This window comes from Aquarana catesbeiana, linkage group LG13 (genome assembly GCF_042186555.1).
Source record: "Aquarana catesbeiana isolate 2022-GZ linkage group LG13, ASM4218655v1, whole genome shotgun sequence".
NCBI classification, from domain to species: Eukaryota; Metazoa; Chordata; class Amphibia; order Anura; family Ranidae; genus Aquarana; species Aquarana catesbeiana.
This window is the reverse complement of record NC_133336.1, coordinates 227,320,607-227,342,434: the sequence shown is the minus strand read 5'-3', so window position 1 is coordinate 227,342,434 and position 21,828 is coordinate 227,320,607. Positions and strand designations below refer to the sequence as shown.

At 46.0% G+C, this 21,828-nt stretch overlaps 1 protein-coding gene across 1 annotated transcript in view; it reads left to right on the top strand.

The window, feature by feature from the left end:
* LOC141116681 (NACHT, LRR and PYD domains-containing protein 3-like) overlaps window positions 1–4,811 on the top strand; it is a 135,629-nt gene extending 130,818 nt beyond the window's left edge. Inside the window, exon 7 of the mRNA XM_073609072.1 lies at window positions 4,743–4,811. Coding sequence (XP_073465173.1) covers window positions 4,743–4,811 — 69 coding nt within the window. The remainder of the gene's footprint in view (window positions 1–4,742) is intronic.
* The last annotated feature ends 17,017 nt before the right edge of the window (window positions 4,812–21,828 follow it).

The following is a 21,828-nucleotide window of genomic DNA, read 5'->3' as shown; positions in this document are numbered from 1 at the left end:
CCCACAGTTAGAACACATCCTTAGGACAATATTAACCCCTACAGCACCCCCTCCTGGTTAACCCCTTCACTGCCAGTCACATTTACACAGTAATCAATGCATTTTTAATCGCACTGATCACTGTATAAATGTGAATGGTCGCAAAATAGAGCCAAAAGTGTCAGATCTGTCCACCATAATGTTGCAGTCATGATAAAAATTGCTGATCACCGCCATTACTAGTAAAAAAAAAAATTATAAAAATGCCATAAAACTATCCCCTATTGTGTAGACGCTATAACTTTTGCGCAAACCAATCAATAAACGCTTATTGCAATTTTTTTTACCAAAAATATGTAGAAGAATACGTATCGGCCTAAACTGAGGAAAAAAATGTTTTTAAATTTTTTTGTGGATATTTATTATAGCAAAAAGTTAAAAATAATAATGCGTTTATTTCAAAATTGTTTCTCTTTTTTTGTTTATAGCACAAAAAATAGAAAACCGCAGAGGTGATCAAATACCACAAAAAAAAAACTCTATTTGTGGGGAAAAAAGGACATCAATTTTGTTTGAAGCCATGTTGCACAACCACGCAATTGTCAGTTAAAGCAATGCAGTGCCGAATCGCAAAAAGTGCTCTGGTCTTTTGCCAGCCAAATGGTCTGGGGCTTAAGTGGTTAAATATGTTGCTTTTTTATTTTTTTTTATTTTCAATATGTTTATTGGATTTTTGTTAGAAAAACAATTGGAAACAATCAATGCATCAGCCTGCATGGCTATTTATCAAAGAATAAAACAATTTACAATCATGGAAAGGTAAGTCAGTTGTCACCATATCATAAGCTAAAACACAGCATTATCCATTTGAACACTTTCGGCTTGGGGTAAAAGGCAATACCTCTGTGGCTATCAGTGTTGGACTTCGCTAATAATCTCGGGTCCAAAAGGTCCCGAACGATTGTAAATGTCTGAGTGACCCGATAGGCAGGGCTCCTAAACCCGAGTAGATAACAACACACTACCACCTGGGATCAAGCTGTAGGCTTGCAGTGTCACCCATGGAGCACAAAACTCGAAGCCACTATGCCCCAGATTTTTCATCGGTTACCCATAATCTCCAGCTCAGAACAGTAGAGCTGCGGACATGTATAGCCTAGAGGAGTCTAGAGTATAGATTAGTTCAAAACTATGCTTCTTATAAACCTGTAATTAACTAATCAACTTGGTTAGTCTTCTGCCTCCTGAGAGGAGGGTATAAGTAGCCCCCCTCCTAGGCAGACTGTTGTCTAAGAAGAAAAGAGGAAAGTAAGTAGAGGCAGGGAGTTTGAGGTATCCCTGAGAAAAACAGAGAAGGGAAGAGGAAAAAGGGAAGAAGAGGGAGAACAGGAGTGTCTTAAACAGTGTTTGCGATACCCGGGTCGAGGGATAAGCTACTATAACTTGCCCATGGCCTCAGATTTCACTAGTTTATCCTGCAGTTTAGCAACTATTTGTTCTTGTGACATGATCCATGATATTTTCCTCTTTGCTGCTAAAAATGATATTGAAGGTTTTTTCCATGCCCCTGCTAGCGCCATCTTGGCTTCCAGGAGAATGAAGAAGACCAGTGCCTGCATTTGTATGGGAGTCTTTGTAAATTTGTGATTGAAGAGGGCTATGGTGGGATCTTGCGAGGTTGCGGTCCCCTGTTATTTTCCTCAACATGCAGAAGACCTTATTTCAGTATGACCTGATTCGAGGACATGACCACCAGATATGGAACATTGAGCTTACCATATGACATCCTCCAAAGCATAAGGGGGAAGCGTCTGGGTAGATCATGGCCAATCGATAGGGAACGTAGTACCATCTAGTCAACAGTTTAACATTCGCTTCAATTAAAGATACCTTTATAAGAAAGCTGGAAAGCCTGAAACCATTCGTTTTGGTTCCAGGTATACCCCATGTCTAGCTCCCAAGCCCAGGCATAGGCAGGTAAGTCATCTCTACACGCCAGGGAATAATAGTTAATTGATATACCTCCCCTATGATCCATGATATTGGAGCACCATTGTTCATAAGGTGTGGCCTTAGGGGGTTCAGTCTTATTTGTCCAGATAGAATTGAGGAAATGCCTAATTTGGGAGAATCTGAATTTCTCCGAAATGGGCATTTCCAGTTTACTTAAACAATATCCCAGTGAAATCGGTCCCATTGAATTAAAGAAATGTCCTATGCGAAAAAGACCTTTGGCTTTTTTATTTTTTTATATTCTTGCTAGGTATTTTCCTGGTTTATCTCTGCATTTATATCTATCCTTGGCCACTCTATTTAAGACTTGTCTTGTTTCCTGTTCCATTAAATCTTTTAGCCTCTCTCTCTTTAACACTAGAGCATACTCTACATCTAAATCTGCTTTCTTTTTTTTTCCTAGCCCCTATAGAAATTAGTATACCCCTAATATATGCTTTGAGTGCTTCCCATATCATGGCCACTGCCAGAGACGTAACTAGAACCTTCAGGGCCCCGGTGCAAGAAACCATGATGGGCCCATCCTTCCATCTAAGCCCCGGGCTTCCAATTTTGGGAAGGTGTCCATGATGGACATCCTCCCAAAACTGTGCTTCCCGCATGCCCCCTGGGATGTGCATCTAGCGCAACCACAGTGGCCCTTTACCATGTGATGGCAGCTGATCACATGTAAACAGACTTGCCGGTTATCTGGAGCCCTTTCCTCCCACACTGTGTCTGTGTTAGGAAAGGACTACCATTAACTGTCAAGAATGTCAGTAAATTGCTAACACTGATAATCAGTGCCCCAATCATCAGTGCCATCAATCAGTGCCCATCAATGCTGCCTATCATTGCTCATCAATGCGGCCTATCAGTGCCCATTAATGCCACCTACAAGTGTTACCTATCAGTGCTCATTCGTGCCCATCAAATCTGCCTATCAGCACCACCTATCAGTGCTCATTAATTCCACCTAACAGCCACCATCTGTGCCATCTATCAGTATTCTTCAATGCTGCCTATCAGTGCCCACCAATACTGCCTGAGTTCTGCCTATCAGTGTTCCTCAGTGCCCATCAGTGCAGCCTATGAGTTCTGCCTATCAATGCTCATCAATGCCCATCAGTGCCACCTATAAGTGCCCATCAATGCCCCCTTTCAGTGCGGCCTATCAGTGCTCATCAGTAAATCCTTTCAGTGCCTCCTATCAGTGCTCATCAGTGCCTCCCATTGGTGCCCCCTAGTGCCTTCTCAGTGCCCCCTATCAGTACCCCCTATTAGTGCCCCCTAGTGCCTTCTCAGTGCCCCCTATCAGTGCCCCCTAGTGCCTTCTCAGTGCCCCCTATCAGTGCCTCCCTTCAGTGCTCATCAGTAAATCCTATCAGTGCCTCCTATCGGTGCTCCCTATCAGTGCCCCCTAATCCCTTTTCAGTGCCCCCTATCAGTGCCTCCCTTCAGTGCTCATCAGTAAATCCCATCAGTGCCTCCCATCAGTGTCCCCTCTCAGCGTCCCCTATCAGCACCTTCTATCAGTGTCTCCTATCAGTGCCCATCAGTGTCCTCTATCAGTGCCCATCAGAGTCCTCTGTCTTCTCAGGACAGCACGGCTCTGAGCAGAGAGCGTGTCTCTCATGTAACAGCAGCACAGAGACACTGGCATTGACAGTTTTATTTCCCAATCTGTGCGTCCTCTCTCGCACAGGATGACGGAGGACACACAGCTGATCTGCTCCCCCTTCTCCCCACCCCTCTCCTGTGTGCTCCGCGGGAAATGTGAGCCTTTTAGCTTCACACTTGACTGCCTGCGGAGCACGCAGGAGAGGGGAGGGGGGAGAAGGGGGAGCAGATCAGCTGTGTGTCCTGTGTCACCCCATGCGAGAGAGGACGCAAGGAGTGGGAATGTGTCAATTCCGGTGTCTCTGTGCTGCTGTTACATGAGAGACACGCTCTCCACTCAGGGCCATGTGAATAGCAACCCCGCTGGGGCCCCCTCCACAGTGACGGAATGCCAGGGACCCGTCGCAAGTGCGACTGTTGCGACCCTGGTAATTCCGCCACTGGCCACTGCTATTCCTGGGGTTTCATTTAAGTGAAAATATTGTTCTATTTCTTTTTTATTTTATCTTCCACTTCTTTCTCTTGTATCAGGTCTTTATTCAATCTCCAAGTACTCCTATTCTCTTAGTTTCCTGTTAATTTTAACTTCATTGTTACTGGGGCATGATCTGATAATGACATTATTTCTATTGATGTTTTTCCTACTAATTCTAGCAGTCTGTGCTCCACCATTATATAGTTCAGCCTAGAGTACATCCCATGCACTGGGGAGTAGAAAGTATTATCTTTTATCTCAGGGTGTTGGGCTTTCCATATATCTACCATTTGACATTGATATAACTTATTTTCTATCATCCTGAGTTGATAGTCTCTAGGTCCATACAGAATTCCAGATCTCCTGCCATGATCAATAAACCCCTTTTATAATCAATCAGATTTCCTAGCATTTCTTTCAAGTAGCCTGTCAGATTCTTATTAGGGCAATATATATTTACTAGTGTACATTCCATATCCTGTAATTTCCCCCTCAGGAATATAAACTGGCCATCTAGGTCCGCCTTTCTATCTTCTAAAGAGAACTTCACTTCTCTCGCCATTCCTATTGACACTCCTTTTGCTTTTTTAGTTGGGGAGTCTCCATAATACCATATGGGATGATGTTTAGAATACAATTTAATATTTGTATCTTGTGCTATGTGTGTCTCTTGTAGGAAGACTATACTTGCAGCATATCTTTTAATTTCTTTCAAGATCTTATGCCTTTTTACTGGATTATTTAATCCTCTTTCATTATATGATAACAATTTAAATACTATCATACCTTCCCTCTAAGGCGGGTGAGAATGCAGAGAATGCAGAGATATACATTGTTACCAAAGGGGGAGGTTCTAACCAAGTTCGAGAGAGAAGGTATGAGAGCAAAGAGATCTTCCAGGTGTCTGGCACAGTATCTCCCACACCCTACCCTACCCTCCTCCACTCCCTCTCTAATACTAAAGATCTTATTTATTAGAGCTTTTGACCTGTTCCTGGTCCTTGAATAGACTTCTTCCATCTCCATTTGGGCCTTCGCCTTGTCTACTCTTCCTTCTTAGGGTGGAACTCTAATTGGCGCCTTCGCTAATCCTCCCTCCTTTCTCACTAGGGGCAGAGGCTCAAGCACAGGAAAAACACCAGCCACTTTGGTACCGCATGCTTGACAAGGCATTTAACCTCCCACCACTCAGCCCATTGGCAAGAGAACCTGAAAGCCACACAAAAGGGACACAATGCTGCTCCTTCTCACTCCTCACCTCAGTCTACCCCCGCTTTACCTTATGACTTCTCAGCAGCCTCCACTGATAGGGATGATGGTATAGCACAGGGTGTCCCAGGTCCTTGCAGCACATCTGCCAATAGCACACCACCAGCTGTAGACTATATCCAGAAAATCTCTCTGCCCCATCTGATGCAGCAAAAAAAAATAGTCTCTGCCACCCACATGCCCAGCATCTAAATGCAAGCTTGTCAAAGCTGCTGGCTTTACAACTCCTGTTTTTCTGTCTGGTGGATTCTGTCCCCCGTGAATTTGCAGAATGTGCTGTACCACAAATTCCCAGTCGCTATTTATTTTCACGTAAGCCCATTCCAGCTCTGTACCATCATGTGGAAGGAAATGTTGTGGCATCATTGGGCAAGGCAGTCAGCTGCAAAGTCAACATTACTGCTGACATGTGGTCCAGCAAGCATGCTCAGGGACGATATATTTTGTTCACAGCACACTGGGTAACACTGGGTAACGCTGCTTGCAACTTGGAAGGATGCTGCAGGACAGTGCTCCGTGCTGCGGCTTGTTGTACTGCCACGTCTCCATACAAATAGTGGTGATGAAGCGAGATTTGTCAGCTCCACCCCTTCCTCCTCCTCCATGCCCTATTCTGCTGAATTGTCCTATAAACCACAAGTACCCCCTTAGTGTTTCAATGGGCTATTCAATGAGTCAGGCTAAAAGGTGCCATGCAGTGCTTCAGCTGGTATGTCTAGGGGACAGGAACCACACTGCAGCAGAGATTCCTGCAGCTCTGCAGGAGCAGACCCAGAGGTGGTTCATGCCACGCCAGCTGGAGCCAGAAATGGTGGTGTGCGATAATGGCACAAACAGGACTCCTGTCTGCCCTTAGACAGGGAAAGTTGACACATGTGCCATGCCTGGCACATGTCCTCAATTTGGTGATGCAGCATTTCTTAAATAGTTACCCAGGGTTGTAAAATCTACTAAAGCAGGCCAGAAGAGTCTAGCCATTTCAGGCAGTCATACAAAGCCAATATTCGGTTGGCTGAAATTCAGTGAGAATTCCACCTGCCCATAAACCGCCTGATTTGTGACATGCCACCAGATGGAACTCGACTTTGGCAATGCTGCAGTGGCTGCATATGTAGCAGAGGGCTGTCAACAAGTACCTGTGTGAGTATGATACAATGACCGGCTCAGGCCAAATCAGCTTTTTTCCCCCATGCCAATGGCTGCTCATAAAGGATGCATGCACTGAACTGTCACCATTTGAGGAGGCCATAATGATGGTGAGCCGTGACAATGCATGCTTCAGTGACACAATCCCTGTTGTGTTCCTGCTGGAGCAGATTCTGCATGGCATTATGGACAGAGCACTCGAGGCAGAGCAGCGTGATGAAGAGGAGGACTTTCTTTCCTCTCAAGGCCTGCATTATGCAGACACCTTTGTTCCTATGCCACAGAACACGCAAGAGGACAAGGAGGAGGAGGATTCTGACAGTTTTGGAGGCATTGAAGAAGAGGAAGACATACGTCAAACCTTAAGAGATGGTTTCTGTCCCCAGAACCCTTGGGAGTAGTAAGTGACTGGGAGGAGGCAGTAACAGAATCTGTAATCCTCAGTGACCCTTGAAGTGTCTGCTTCTCATGCCTTTGCATACTTGCGGTGCATTGGCTCCCTCATGCTTCAAAGACTGCAAAAGGACCCAAGAATACATGGCATTAAGGAGAAGGATCACTATTGGTTGGGAACCCTCCTTGACCACTGTTACAAGGGAAAAGTCTCAGAACTCATCCCGTCCCCAGAGAGGGAGCAGAAGATGAAATCTCTTGAGGATACCTTAAAGAGGAGTTTAGCTAACGCCTTTCCTGACACTGATAGGTTACAGTGTCATGGAAAACGTAGTTTTGAGGCTTCTGTTGGTCAAGAGAGGAGCAGAGGAGAAGGGGGCTGACCAAATTGATGCATTTCACAATTTTTGTTAGTCTTTTGGCGCCCAGCTTCAACATCCCATTGGCAGCATCTGCATCATATGGTGGACGATTATCTAGGTGCGAAAACAGAGATGGAGAGCTTTCCAGTTGGCGATCCACTGGGTTACTGGGTCATGAGAATAGACCACTGGCCAGAACTTGCCCAATATTGAGATCCTGGGCTGCCCTGCATCCAGCGTGCTTTCCGAACAGGCATTCAGTGCTGCCAGAGGTTTTGTTACTGATAATAGAGCATGTCTGTCCACAGACTGTGTGGCTGACATTTATCAAAATGAATCAGTCCTGGATTACCAGCAGCTATAAAGCCCCTGACACTGATTAAGTGTTTTTGGGATGTGGGAGCTCTGCAAGACTTCTAGGCTGCCTAGTGTTGTGGGTGTTGATTTCATCTGGAAATTATTGCTATAGGTTTCATGGGCACAATTAACCCCCAAGACCAATCTTTCCACACCTGTTTGACAAGTGCATATTTCAATTTGTGACAGCAAGGTAATTCTTGCTTTCATCAAGAGTACCTCTGTAGGGTTACGGTGTGAAGGCACCTCTAACATCCAAAGACCAATTTTTCTGCACCTGTTACTTCTTCCCAAAGTCTGAGGAAGAGACACCAGAATTTATCCAAAAATCTCTAATCTTGTTTCCAGTGCACTATATTGCGCCCTCATCATACAGACTGGCTCCCCAAGCCGTTGTTTACAAAATAAAGAAAGCTTGCAGATAATATGTAATTTTGTTTGCTTTATAAATGCAATTATTGCTGCAGTAGCTTCTATACACAGAACAGATGTGCCACTTTACAGGTAGACTATTGTTATTTCTCATTTTTATGCTTTCACTTTAAACATCAGTAAATCACTGCTCATTTAAATATTTTACAAACTTTTTTTCATTGATACATGTCCCCAGGGCAGTACCCAAACCCACATAATCATTGTATGCCCATTGCCAAATTACTTGAATATAAGCCTTCAAAATGTGTACTTTTGATTTTTCCAGTTCGGGTCCATAGACTTCAATGGGGTTCGTTATTCAGTTCCGAACGTTTGCAATGTTCAAAAGTTCTGGTGGGAACCGAACAGCGGGTCAGTCAGCCTATTCCTAGGTATCAGTCGGTTTAGGCTGCCAATTTAATAGAAGTAGTCTCTCCCTATCTTTTGTGATGGAGATGTTCTGATGCCATTTACACCTGGGTCCTGATTTGACCGCCTTGTGTTTTTAGCACTGAATCCTACATGGCAGCCTTTCATTTGTTTGTAGTGGCCTAAATGTGTTTGCATATATATATATATATATATATATATATATATATATATATATATATATATATATTGTGTTGTACCATCCATGGTTATGTCCTTAAGGGCCCTTTCACACTGGGGCGGTTTGCAGGCGCTATTGCGCTAATAATAGCGCCTGCAAACCGACCCGAAAGTGCCGCTGCTTTGATTCCAGTGTGAAAGCCCCGAGGGCTTTCACACTGGAGCGGTGCACTAGCAGGACGGGAAAAAAAGTCCTGCCAGCAGCATCTTCGGAGCAGTGAAGGAGCAGGGTGTATACCGCTCCTTCACTGCTCCTGCCCATTGAAATCAATGGGACAGCGCGGCTATACCGCCGGCAAAGCGCCTCTGCAGAGGCGCTTTGCGGTGGTTTTTAACCCTTTCTCGGCCACTAGCGGGGGGTAAAACCGCCCCGCTAGTGGCCAAATACCGACGGTAAATTGCCGCTTACAATAGCGGCGCGTTACCGCAGACGCCGCCCCTGCCTCAGTGTGAAAGGGCCCTAATACCCCATTTTGTGGATGTGTACGTTTTCTACTATTTGGAATGTTGAAATGGCCCTCTGTTTGCTTTCTTTGTATACACAGTTTGCTTACTGTCAATAAACCTTTTGTAAAAGGAAAGGTAGTTTTTAATAACTTTTAATTACATTATGATTTGAGTCGCAATGCTATGTTATTTTTTAATTGCTATTTTTTCCACCGAAAGTGAAGTTACTCTTTAAGTCTCCATGCACACTAACATTTTTCATAAGCTCAAAAAAGCTTGGAAAAACGGTTGATAAAAAAACTCTGATAATAGCATTTTTGTGCCAGCTTCTAGTAGTATTTTAGTAGCTTTTAGAAGATTTTAGGAGTATTAGCATTTTTGCTGTACATGAAGAAAAAAAGCTCACAAAAAAAGTTGTTAGTAGAATTTAAAAGCAGTTAGGAGCATTTAGGAGTGTTTAGGAACATTCAGTATTTTTTCTGCTGGAAAAACACTCTACAAAATTATTTTTTTTTCTGCTCCTAGACTCTGAAGCTCAAAATATGCTATTAGCCTAATGAAGTGTGCAATGACACATAGGATAACACTATTTAGCTTCTTGGAGCAGAAAAAAAATGCTTATAACTTGACATGTGCAATTAGTAATCTCCCTCCACTAAAGCCTCGTTCACACGGTATGATTGTTGGCCAAACAAAATTTTTGTCAAAAGGGCATGTGCCAGGATCTTGTCTTGCATACTAACAGTACACAATTTTCAGGCAACAAACACGAACGTAGTGACATACTATGAGGAATTTCAGCTCTTCAGCGGCACCCTTTGGGCCCCTTCTGCTAATTTTGTGTTTGAGCATTGATTCAGAGCATGCATGTTTGTACATTCAACTTTTGTGTGACGGATTTGTGCACTAATGATACAAAAATCTGACGTCAAACCGTTGTCCACCGAAAATTTACTAGCCTATCATCCAACATTTGTTGGCTGAAAGTTGGACAACAATTGTCAAAAGGAGCATACTAACTGTAAGATTTTAGGACAACAGTCTGTCAACAGACAATCCCCTGCCAATAATCGTACCGTGTGTATGAGGCTTTGGTCTGGCTGCAACCATTTTAACTGTGGGCAGCTGAAGCTGCTGCCTGTTCACTTCCTGGATTTACACAGACACACAAAGACACACCAACAACTCTGCAGCCCTGCAGCTCTCATTGGCCCTCCTATGACTCATCCTCCCTGCCTTCTTGGCAAACTCTCACGAGAGGGACAGCTGTGCATGATGTCAGAAGCCTAGGCCTTTTATCAGACAAGAAACAGGAAGTGGGCTGTAAAAGGTATTTACAGGCAGAAAAAAAGTTTTACCATCCAAAGTTAAAACAACAAGGGCAGAAGATTTAACAGATGGAAAGTTGAAAAAATGACTGAAGGTCCGCTTTAAGCAGCCGTCCACTGCATCCTTAACAACCAATGACTCATCAGCTGTCAGCAGGCTTCCCCAATGACAGCTGAAATGTAAACAAAACAATAGAACATTTTAAAAGTGTGGGGTCCCTCCCCCTTTGGGTCTGGCATGAATTTTAAAGGGGAACCCCACACTAGGGATGAGCTTCGAGTTTGAGTCGAACCCATGTTCGGCTCGAACTTTGTCTGTTCGACCGTTCGTCGAATTGCAAATGTTATGGACCGTTAGCAGCCAAATTCGAGTGGCGCGTCACGGCCCATAATTCACTGCGGCATGGCAGTGCATTGCTGGCTGATGATTGGCCAAGCATGCACTATGACCCGCATGCTTGGCCAATCACAGCGCCGTCTGTACAGAGAGCCATAATTGGCCAGAGCCAGGGTGGCTTTGGCCAATTATGGCTCAGGGGGTTTAGTATGTAAGGTCGCCTGTGTGGTGTCCTTGTGTAGTGTGTTGCGGCAGAGGGAGATAGACAGAAAGACAGTGTCATTTGATTTAAGTTAGAGTAGGCAGGTGAGTCAGTTAGCTGCACTTACAGTGTATTGTGTATATGCATCCTAGGTGTGTATATATATATATATATATATATATATATATATATATATATATATATATTGTATTCAGTTTAGCTAGATCCATTCCTGTTATTCTCTTCCTACTGACAGGTAGGCAGGTGTTTTTACAGTATTTACAGTTAGTGTACTGTGTCCTTTGCACAGTGTGCACCTAAAGCTACCTGAAGACAATTGATGTTGTTCTTTTGATCCTATTAGTACCACAGGCAGGCAGCTGCAGTATTTACAGTTAGTGTACTGTGTCCACTGCACAGTGTGCACCTAAAGCTACCTGAAGAAAACTGGTGGTGTTCTTCTGATACTATTAGTACCACAGACAGGCAGCTGCAGTATTTACAGTTAGTGTACCGTGTCCTCTGCACAGTGTGCACCTAAAGCTACTTGAAGAATATTGCTGGTGTTCTTCTGATCCTATTAGTACCACAGGCAGGCAGCTGCAGTATTTATAGTTAGTGTACTGTGTCCTCTGCACAGTGTGCACCTAAAGCTACCTGAAGAAAATTGGTAGTGTTCTTCTGATCCTATTAGTACCACAGGCAGGCAGCTGCAGTATTTACAGTTAGTGTACTGTGTTCTCTGCACAGTGTGCACCTAAAGCTACCTGAAGACAATTGCTGGTGTTCTTCTGATACTATTAGTATCACAGGCAGGCATCTGCAGTATTTACAGTTAGTGTACTGTGTCCTCTGCACAGTGTGCACCTAAAGCTACCTGAAGAAAATTGGTGGTGTTCTTCTGATCCTATTAGTACCACAGGCAGGCAGCTACAGTATTTACAGTTAGTGTACTGTGTTCTCTGTACAGTGTGCACCTAAAGCTACCTGAAGACAATTGCTGGTGTTCTTCTGATACTATTAGTACCACAGGCAGGCATCTGCAGTATTTACAGTTAGTGTACTGTGTCCTCTGCACAGTGTGCACCTAAAGCTAAATGAAGACAATTGCTGGTGTTCTGATCCTATTAATACCACAGGCAGGCAGCTGCAGTGTTTATAGTTAGTGTACTGTGTCCTCTGCACAGTTTGCACCTAAAGCTACCTGAAGAAAATTGGTGGTGTTCTTCTGATCGTATTAGTACCACAGACAGGCCGCTGCTGTATTTACAGTTAGTGTACTGTGTCCTCTGCACAGTGTGCAGCTAAAGCTATCTGAAGACAATTGCTGTTGTTCTGATCCTATTAATACTACAGGCAGGCAGTTGATTCTGCTAGCTGCAGTATCAGTATATATATACATCCCAGCTTTGTGCAGCTACATGTAACTGCAGGCCATTAGTTTGTCTGGAAGGCCAACAAGGAGAGGCAGACAGTCACAAGCCAATAAAAGAGGGCAAGCAGGCTCTGTGTCTAGAGGCAACGTTGCTGGTCGTGTAGACGGTGCATCCTCATCAGCACGTGGCCTTGGGACACGCTTCTCCTTTTTTTCGGCAGCTGGCCGTGTTGAGCCGCAACATGCGGAAGACTTGGTAGAGTGGATGACCAATCCGTCCCCATCCTCCTCATCCTCTCTCACCCAGGATCTGGGTACTTTGTCTGGCAAAGCAGCTGTCAACGCGGCCTCTTCCCTTGGCTCAATGACATCAGTCACTCCTTCCCTAGCCCCACCATGTCCTGCTGAGGATTCTCCCAAACTGTTTGACCGCAGTGTTGGGTACATGCTCCAGGAGGATGCCCAACGTTTTGAAGGCTCTGATGATGGTACCCAGCTAGAGGAAGTCAGTAACGTGAGCCCAGATAGAGGGTGTGCCCAAGAAGGACAGCAATCTGGCAGTCATGTTCCCCCAGCTGCAGCATACTGCCAGATTTGCTCCAGTGATGAGGAGGGAGGGGATGATAAGGTCACTGACTCCACGTGGGTGCCTGATAGGAGGGAGAAGGAATAGGAGGTGAAGGAGGCACATCTCCAATGAGGCAGGATACCCTCCAGGGGCCAGCTTAAAGGCAGCACACTGACTGCATCACACCACAGAGCCCCACATGTGCAGGGCACTGCTGTCTCTGCGCGTTATTCCAAAAGTTCTTTGGTGTGGGCCTCTTTTGAGACGAGTGCATCAGATCGCACCGCTGCTATTTGCAACATATGTCTCAAGCGTATCTCACATGGCCAAAACATCACCCGCTTGGGCACCACATGCTTGACCAGACATATGTCGAACTGCCATGCAGTTCGTTGGCAAGCATACCTAAAAGACCCACACCAAAGAACAAAGCGACCTCTCCTTGCTCCTCATCAGCTGGGATCTCCAACCCCACTACACCTTCAGTCCTCTCTGAAACCTGCACTGAGAGGAATGAAGATGTAGAATTAGGTGTGTCACAGGCAAGTACTTGCGGGCAAGCTGCTATCTGTACACCGATGTCAGATTGTACCAGGCAAATTTCTCTGCCCCAGCTGCTGCACCGCCGAAAGAAGTTCGCTCCCCGCCATCCACATGCCCAGCGGTTGAATGCTAGCTTGGCTAAATTGCTAGCACTTCAACTGTTGCCTTTTCAGTTGGTAGACTCTGCCCCTTTCCGTGAGTTTGTGGAATGTGCGGTTCCTCAGTGGCAGGTTCCCAAACGCCACTTTTTCTCACGGAAGGCGATTCCGGCTCTCTAGCGGCATGTGGAAGGCAATCTCTTGGCCTCGCTGGACAGGATGGTCAGCGGTAAGGTGTATATTAACTCTGACTCATGGTCCATCAGGCATGGACAGGGACATTACCTATCTTTCACCGCGCACTGGGTGACTCTTCTGGCAGCTGGGAAGGATGCAGGACAGGGTGCAGTAGTGTTGGAGGTTGTTCCGCCACCACGCCTCCAAAATTCGACTAGTGGTGATTCTGCCACACCTCTCTCCTCAACCCCATCCTCTTCTTCTTCCTCCATGGCCTCTTCCTGTGCTGATTTGTCCTCGGAATCAGTGGTGGTCCGTAGGCATTCAAGGGGCTACACAACCACGCAGGCAAAAAGATGCCATGCAGTGCTTGAGCTTGGGGGACAGGAGCCACACTGTGGCAGAGATTCTGTCAGCTCTGCAGGGGCAGGTTCAGAGGTGGTTGACGCCACGCCAGCTTAAGCCAAGTATGGTGGTTTGCGACAATGGCACCAACCTCCTCTCTGCCCTCCAACAGGGCCAAGTGACCCATGTGCCCTGTTTAACTTGGTGGTGCAGCGGTTCTTGGGCAGGTACCCGGGCTTACAGGATGTCCTGAGGCAGGCCAGGAAAGTCTGTGTGCATTTCCGCAGGTCATATAATGCCAGTGCTCGGCTGGCTGACCTCCAAAAGGAATTTAACCTGCCCAAGAACTGCCTAATCTGTGACATGCCCACCAGGTGGAACTCAACGTTGGCCATGCTGCAGCGGCTGCACACGCAGCAGAGGGGCATCAATGAGTACCTATGCGACTATGGCACCATTACAGGGTCAGGGGAGCTTGTTTTTTTTCCCCACGCCAGTGGGCTATGATCAGGGATGCATGCACTGTCCTGTCACCATTTGAGGAGGCCACAAGGGTGGTGAGCAGTGACAGTGCATGCATTAGTGACACTGTCCCTCTTGTCCACCTGTTGGAGCACACGCTGCATGGAATAATGAACAGGGCACTTGAGGCAGAACAGAGGGAGGAAGAGGAGGACTTCCTTACCTCTCAAGGCCCCCTTTATCCAGATAGTGTTCCTGCGTTCCGGCTGATAACACAGGAAGTGGAGGAGGATTGTGTCAGCATGGAGGTGGAGCCTGGCACTCAGCATCAGCAGCAGTCTTCAAGGGATCATTTACAGTCCGAAGAAACCCATGGACTTGTACGTGGCTGGGAGGAGGTGGCTGCGGATCATGTCGTCCTTAGTGACCCAGAGGACTCCGGACCGAATGCCTCAGCAAACCTACGCTGCATGGCCTCCCTGATCCTGCAAAGCCTGCGGAAGGATCCTTGTATTCGTGGTATCAAGGGGAGGGATCATTACTGGCTGGCAACCCTCCTTGATCCACATTACAAGGGTAAGGTTGCGGACCTTATCTTGCCATTGCAGAGGAAGCAGAGGATAAAACATCTTCGGGAGGCCTTGCAGAAAGGTTTGTGCAACGCGTTTCCAGAGCCTGGGAGGTTACAATTTCCTGGTCCTCCTGGACAATGTGTTGCTGAGGCTTCGGTCAGTCAAAGAAGGTGGCCATCTGACCGATGCATTCAGACAATTTTTTAGTCCGCAGCCCCAAGGTATGATCGGTTCCAGAAACCATCGCCAGCGTCTGATTCACATGGTGCAGGATTACCTAGGGGCAAGATCAGACTTGGACACCTTTCCCACTGAAAATCCTCTGGGTTACTGGGTCTTGACGATGGATCCTTGGCCAGAGTTTGCACAGTATACAATTGAGCTACTGGCCTGTCCTGCATCCAGTGTTCTTTCGGAACGCACATTCAGTGCTGCTGGAGGTTTTGTAACCAATCACAGGGTGTGCCTGTCCACCAAATCGGTCGGCTGACCTTCATAAAAATGAATCAGTCTTGGATCACCAGCTACCAAGCATCTGATACTGATGTAACCGATTGAGATCCCTTCAAGACTACCTATGCTGATGCTGAGTGACTATCCTGTTATGCTGAGTGACAATCCTCTTCCTCAATTTTCATGCTGATAGCTTGTAAGAACATTTTTGGTTCTGGGCACCACCACCAGTGCCCAAGGCCCAAATTTTCAGCTCCTGTTTTACAGGGGCGTATAATTACAAATTTTGCTGCAATACTTTGAAGCAGGGCTCATTCCTACACTCCAACTATAGCATCTGTGAGGGGTTGCAGTGTTGTGGCAGCATTGGCTAAGGCCCAATTTTTATGCCCCTGTTTAACAGGGGCATGTAATTACAATTTTTGATGCAATACTTTGCAGCAGGGCTCATTCCTGCTCTCCAACTAGAGTATCTCTGAGGGGTTGCAGTGTTGTGGCACCAGCACGAGTGCCCAAGGCCCAATTTTTAAGCCCCTGTTTAAACAGGGCGTGTAATTACAATTTTTGAAGCAATACTTTGCAGCAGGGCTCATTCCTGTGCTCCAACTATAGCATCTCTGAGGGGTTGCAGTGTTGTGGCACCAGTGCATAAGGCCCAATTTTTCTGCCCCTGTTCAACAGGGACATGTAATTACAATTCTTGATATAATATTTCACAGCAGGGCCCATTCCTGCGCCCACCAAGAGTAACTGTGAGGGCTTACAGTGTTGTGGCAACACCACCACCACCACCACCAAAGGCCCAATTTTTCTGCCCCTGTTCAACAGGTGCATGTAATTACAATTCTTGATATAATATTTCACAGCAGGGCCTATTCCAGCGCCCACCAAGAGTAACTGTGAGGACTTACAGTGTTGTGGCACCAGCACCACCACCACCACCAAAGGCCCAATTTTACTACCACTGTTCAACAATGGCATGTAATTACAAGTCTTGATCTAATATTTCACAGCAGGGCCCGTCCCTGCGCCCACCAAAGTTAATGTGAGGGCTTACAGTGTTGTGGCAACACCAACACCTAATGCCCAAATTTCTGCAAAGTATATAGGGCAGGCCCCTACTTTCAAACATCCAACTTACAAACGACTCCTACTTGCAAACGGAAGGAGACAACAGGAAGTGAGATGAAATCTACTCCTAGGAAGGGAAATTCTCTCCTGTAAGAGTTAATATGGGAAAAACGTGTCTCCTCTTCACTGATGCTTTATCACCAATCCTTGTTTCACTAAAAACCCCAAATTGTCAAAAAACATTTGTCATTGGGACAGAAAGTGAGGTCAAATCTTCTGAAGAGGTGCACAGACAGCAAAACAAATGTTACAGGGTTGATAACCCTTCCCTATGTTTTCCAAAAAGCTTAAAAATAGATTTTTTGGCTGGAGCTACACTTTAAAAATGTTCAAAATTACAAACAGATTCTACTTAACAACAAACCTACAGTCCCTGTCTTGTTTGCATCGCCTGTATACTGCTGTTTAGAGTATATAGGGCCTGGGGGCCCCACACCTTTCCTTTTTTTAATTTGGGTGCGGGGTTCCCCTAAATATCCATACAAGACCCAAAGGGCCTAGTAATGGACTGGGGTGGTACCCATCCCATTTGTCTCAATGATTTTCATCCATTTTGCCAGGACCCGACATTACATTAAAGCCGCAAGCAGTTTTAAATGACTTCTGTTCCTTTACAAATGTCATTTTGTGCAGGGACTGTTCTAAGCATGAGAAACACGTGCCACTTTACAGACATACTATAGACACCCCCCCAGGTACAATATTTAAAGGAATTTTTCACTTTTTTTTCACTTTAAGCATCATTAAAATCACTGCTCCAGAAAAACTGCCATTTTTAAAACTTTTTTTGCATTGATACATGTCCCCTGGGGCAGGACCCGGGTCCCCAAACCCTTAGGACAATAACTTGCATATTAGCCTTTAAAATTAGCACTTTTGATTTTGAATGTTCGAGTCCCATAGACTTTAATGGGGTTCTAAAGTTCGCGCTAACTTTCGTTTTGTTCGCAGGTTCTGGTGCGAACCGAACCTGGGGGTGTTCCGCTCATCCCTACTCCACACCATTTATTTAAAAAAAAAATCCTTGACGGCCACACTAAGTTTGGAGGTCTGCGAGAGGGGCGTGACCGGATGCCATTGTGAGCGGGTGTGTGTGAGCTCCCTCCTAGCTCCGGCCTTCATGCTGCTCAGCCCCATCCCTAGCAGCTCAACCTAGCCTGCTATCTGATTGTTTGCTATCCGGCCTGCCTCTGTGTACACCGCTCCATCCGGCGGCTATCGTGACCGGCCAGCCGCATCTTACCTGCGGGAGTGGGGGCGCGTCGCTGCCGCCGCACTGTGCTGCCGTGTATCGGCTTGCTCTCTGCCCTGCATTCCGTGCTCGGGCCGTGTTGCAGGTTCCTCCCCATCGCCGCCGGACTGGTCACCTGGCAACGCCTGGGGCTCTCGCGAGAGCTGTGAAAACTTTTGGTGATCTGGACAAAGGCTCAGGAGTGTCAGCTAAGACGCTCCGCTTCGGTCCCAGCCTCCCCCCCTTGCTTCAGCCACAGCCACAGCTGTAGACGCCAGCCACAGCAACAGACGCCGGGCACACGTGGAGAGCGCGCGCAGCTCTGTAATACTACAGGACAGGTATGAGAGCATTTGGGCTCAGTTTAAAAGCCCTGGGGCTATAGAGGTGGACTGTATGGTATCCTGCTAAAACTATGCCCTGCTATACCCTGCTAATGTTATACAGTTATACAGTAGTTGTAAAGAGAGTCATTGAAAGAGCAAAATAAGGAAGAGCAAGGGGAGAGGGGGAAGAGGCGAGCAGAGAAGAACGAAAAGAGGCAAGGAAATCGCTTGTTAAAGGGGGAAGGAATAAGAGAAAAGAGAAAAAAGAAAGAAAAGAGAAGTCCAATTAAGCTCCAGCTGTGGGTTCTAAGGACGCCACGCATATCTCAGAGGGTGGGCTGCAGGGGGGGCGGCAGTGGCAGCATCTGGGCACACCAATTAGCAGATAAGGGATCCCTGCTTTTTTAGCGTCCCCAATGATGACCAGGAAGAAGGGTGAGGAGCCCCAACAGTTACACGAAAGCACAACAACACAGGTTGCCCGCTCTGTTAAGGAAAAGGGGAACCTAGCAGCATCAGTTCCTGCGGCGGTGACAGCTGCAGCAAAATTAGAAAAGTTTGCGCATACCCCTGCACATACCCCTGTTAAAGGTAATCAATTGCCTCATGAGAAGACACAGACAGGCCTGTCTGGGGATCGGAAAAGCGTGGGCAGAATGTCAGCAGCTCCAGCTGTACTACCGGCTAGCACTAAAACTACAATAAATAAAAGTTCAGAGCTAGCCCCCCTGGAGAAAGGAACAGTACCAGCCAGTGGTGTTCCACCTGATCTTAGTATAGCCGTTGAACCAGAACCCACACTAAAGGAAGTACTAGCTGCAGTGAATTCATGTAAGGGGTCCCTGAATGACCTGTGTGACCAATTAGGGGGCCTTAAGGTAGAACTACGTTCTATGAGCCAATAACTTCAGAAAGTACTAGAAAGGACTACCCTTATAGAAGAAAGATTGAGTCAACTTGAGGACACAGTGTTTCCAATGCAACGGGAATTTAAGAGTATACAAACACAGTTTGAAATCTATAGAAACAAAATGGATGAAATAGAGAATAGGATGCGCAGATGCAATGTTAGGGTGCTGGGTCTCCCTGAGGGAAGCGAGGGCCCCCGCCCTGAGGTATATATGGAAAATCTGCTTAAGGGGCTTTTTGGGTCCGATATTTTTTCACCTTACTTTGCTATCGAGAGGGCGCATCGAATTCCCACCATGCCCACCGCATCAGGGGGACGCCCTAGACCAATGATTCTTAAGCTGTTTTGTTACAAGGACAAGGTGACGCTAATGCAAAAATCTAGAGAGAAAGGAGATATTTTTCATAACGGCAGTAGGATTTCACTGTACCCCGATTATTCCCCGGACTTGCAAAAAAGAAGGGCAGGCTTTGTGGAGGTGAAAAGCGCATTACGGTCTCATAAAGTCCCATACACCTTGCTATACCCAGCACGACTGCGCGTAGAAGCCTCGGGGACAGTCTACTTCTTTGATGCAGCTGACAAGGCCTCAGCATGGCTCGAGGACTACAAAAAGAACTTATAAATCTAGGAAATCGGGAGAGATGTGAAAGAGGAAAATGAAAAAGAGGACAAAACACTGTATTATTAAAAGTTAAATAAGGGATGGGGTTGGGGGGCTGGGGGAGGGTTTTTTTATTTATTTTTTTTTTTTTTTCAGCATGAGCTGGAGGTGGGGGGGGAGTGTGAGTTGAAGAGTGTGAGAAAGTCTTAAATGTGTGTTGGTATACGATTAAGGTTGTGGGGTGGTTTGATTTTCTTCCTTCTCTTGTTTTTTTGCTTTAGGGCTGTGAGAACATCTCCCCTTAAGGGAGATGTTATAAAAGAAGGGGGGGAGGAGGGCAGGAGGAGGTTGATGGGTGGGTATGGTTGTTACCAGTTGAGGTATGGAGGTATGGGTTAGATTGGGTCACAGTAAAGGCTCCTAGGGCTAGCCGAAATAGGCACGGGCGGGGTAAGGGGAAGTCACTGGGTAAAGAGTTAATTATTCCCCATATGGGACTTAAACACATTAGTAAACTGAAGCAGGGGTGGGGGGAGGGCAACAAATTAAATAACGGTTTGTGTTACTTATACACGTAAAATATAGTTTAAAATATAGTTTCAGCACTGATTGTGGATTTAGGAATCACAGAGGAGTCACAACAAATGTTAAGAAATTTGACGTGTTCGGTTGGGTGGTCTGGGGGAAAAAAAAAAAAGCGGTTTATATCTTATATTGCACAAGATGGTTGTTTTTTATTTTGTGTTAAAAATTTTTCATTTTCTTTTTGATGCCTAGTGTAGTTGGAATAGGATCGTGGAATGTTAGGGGTTTAGGTGATCCTGATAAGAGAACTGCCGTATTATCAGAGCTGGAGGCCCAGGGTGTCGATCTGATCTGCCTGCAGGAGACGCACTTGACAAATGAAACCAGGATACGAATTGGGGGTAGGAAATTTCAGACGCAATTCCATTCTGTCTACTCTTCCTACTCGAGAGGAGTAAGTATATTGGTTAAAAAAGGGGTATCGTTTACCTGCAGGGGCGTTCGGATCGACACGTTGGGCTGCTATATTTTTTTACATTGCCTGTTAGACGGTAGAGAATTTGTTATTGCAAATATATATATCCCTCCTCCAAGTAAGTTGGAAATCCTATACTGCCTGTTGAAATATATGGAGAATAAGATAGGGATTCTGTTGATTCTGGTTGGCGACTTTAACACAGTCCTCGATAGTCGGCAGGATAGATTCCCATCTGGTACCCGGACAGTGAGGGCAATGGAGGGCAGGCTTAAGCAGTTCCTAGAGGAAGTGGGGTGGTGCGACCTATGGAGAATCCACAATCCAAACGTAAGACAATACTCTTGTTACTCAGGGACACACTACACATTATCTCGAATAGATCTAGCCATAGGCAATAAGGAAGCGCACCCCCTAGTACATAATATAGATTACGGCCCAAGAGGACTATCAGACCACTCGCCCTTAAAACTGGTGATGTGTACCGGTTATAGACAAATACATAGGCCTTGGACAGTAAACCCAGTATGGTTGGAGGTAATAGGGAGCACAGAAGAAATCTCTACTAGTCTAAAGAAGTTTATGGTATGTAACTCAGGTACAGCGGCAGGGGGAGTGGTCTGGGACGCTCTAAAGGCCTTTCTCAGAGGGCTTCTATTTCAGCAAATAGCAAGGGTAAAGCGGAAAACAAGAATGCAGGAAAGTCACATTAGAAATGAGGTTATGGAGCTGGAAAGGCAGTATGTTCTGGGCCCCACTATAGAGCTAGGGGAGCTATGGAAACAACAGGAATATAAAGCGGTAACAATTGAAAAGCTAAAATAAAAATAAAAGGCTCTTCCAGAGGCAGAGGTTCTTTGAGGAGGGGGAAAGAGTGGGCCGAATGCTGGCCGTAGTGGCAAGTACCAACTCCCCGACCTCAACAATCTCTGCGATTAGATCCCCAAATGGGGAAATTGTGACGGATCCTGTGAAAGTCAGGGAGATATTCTTTGATTTCTACAGCTCCCTGTATAAGTCGAAACAGCCCACAGTAAGAGGAGAGCTGGATAAACTACTGGAGGGATTTGTATTACCAACTTTATCTACTGTAGATAAAGTTA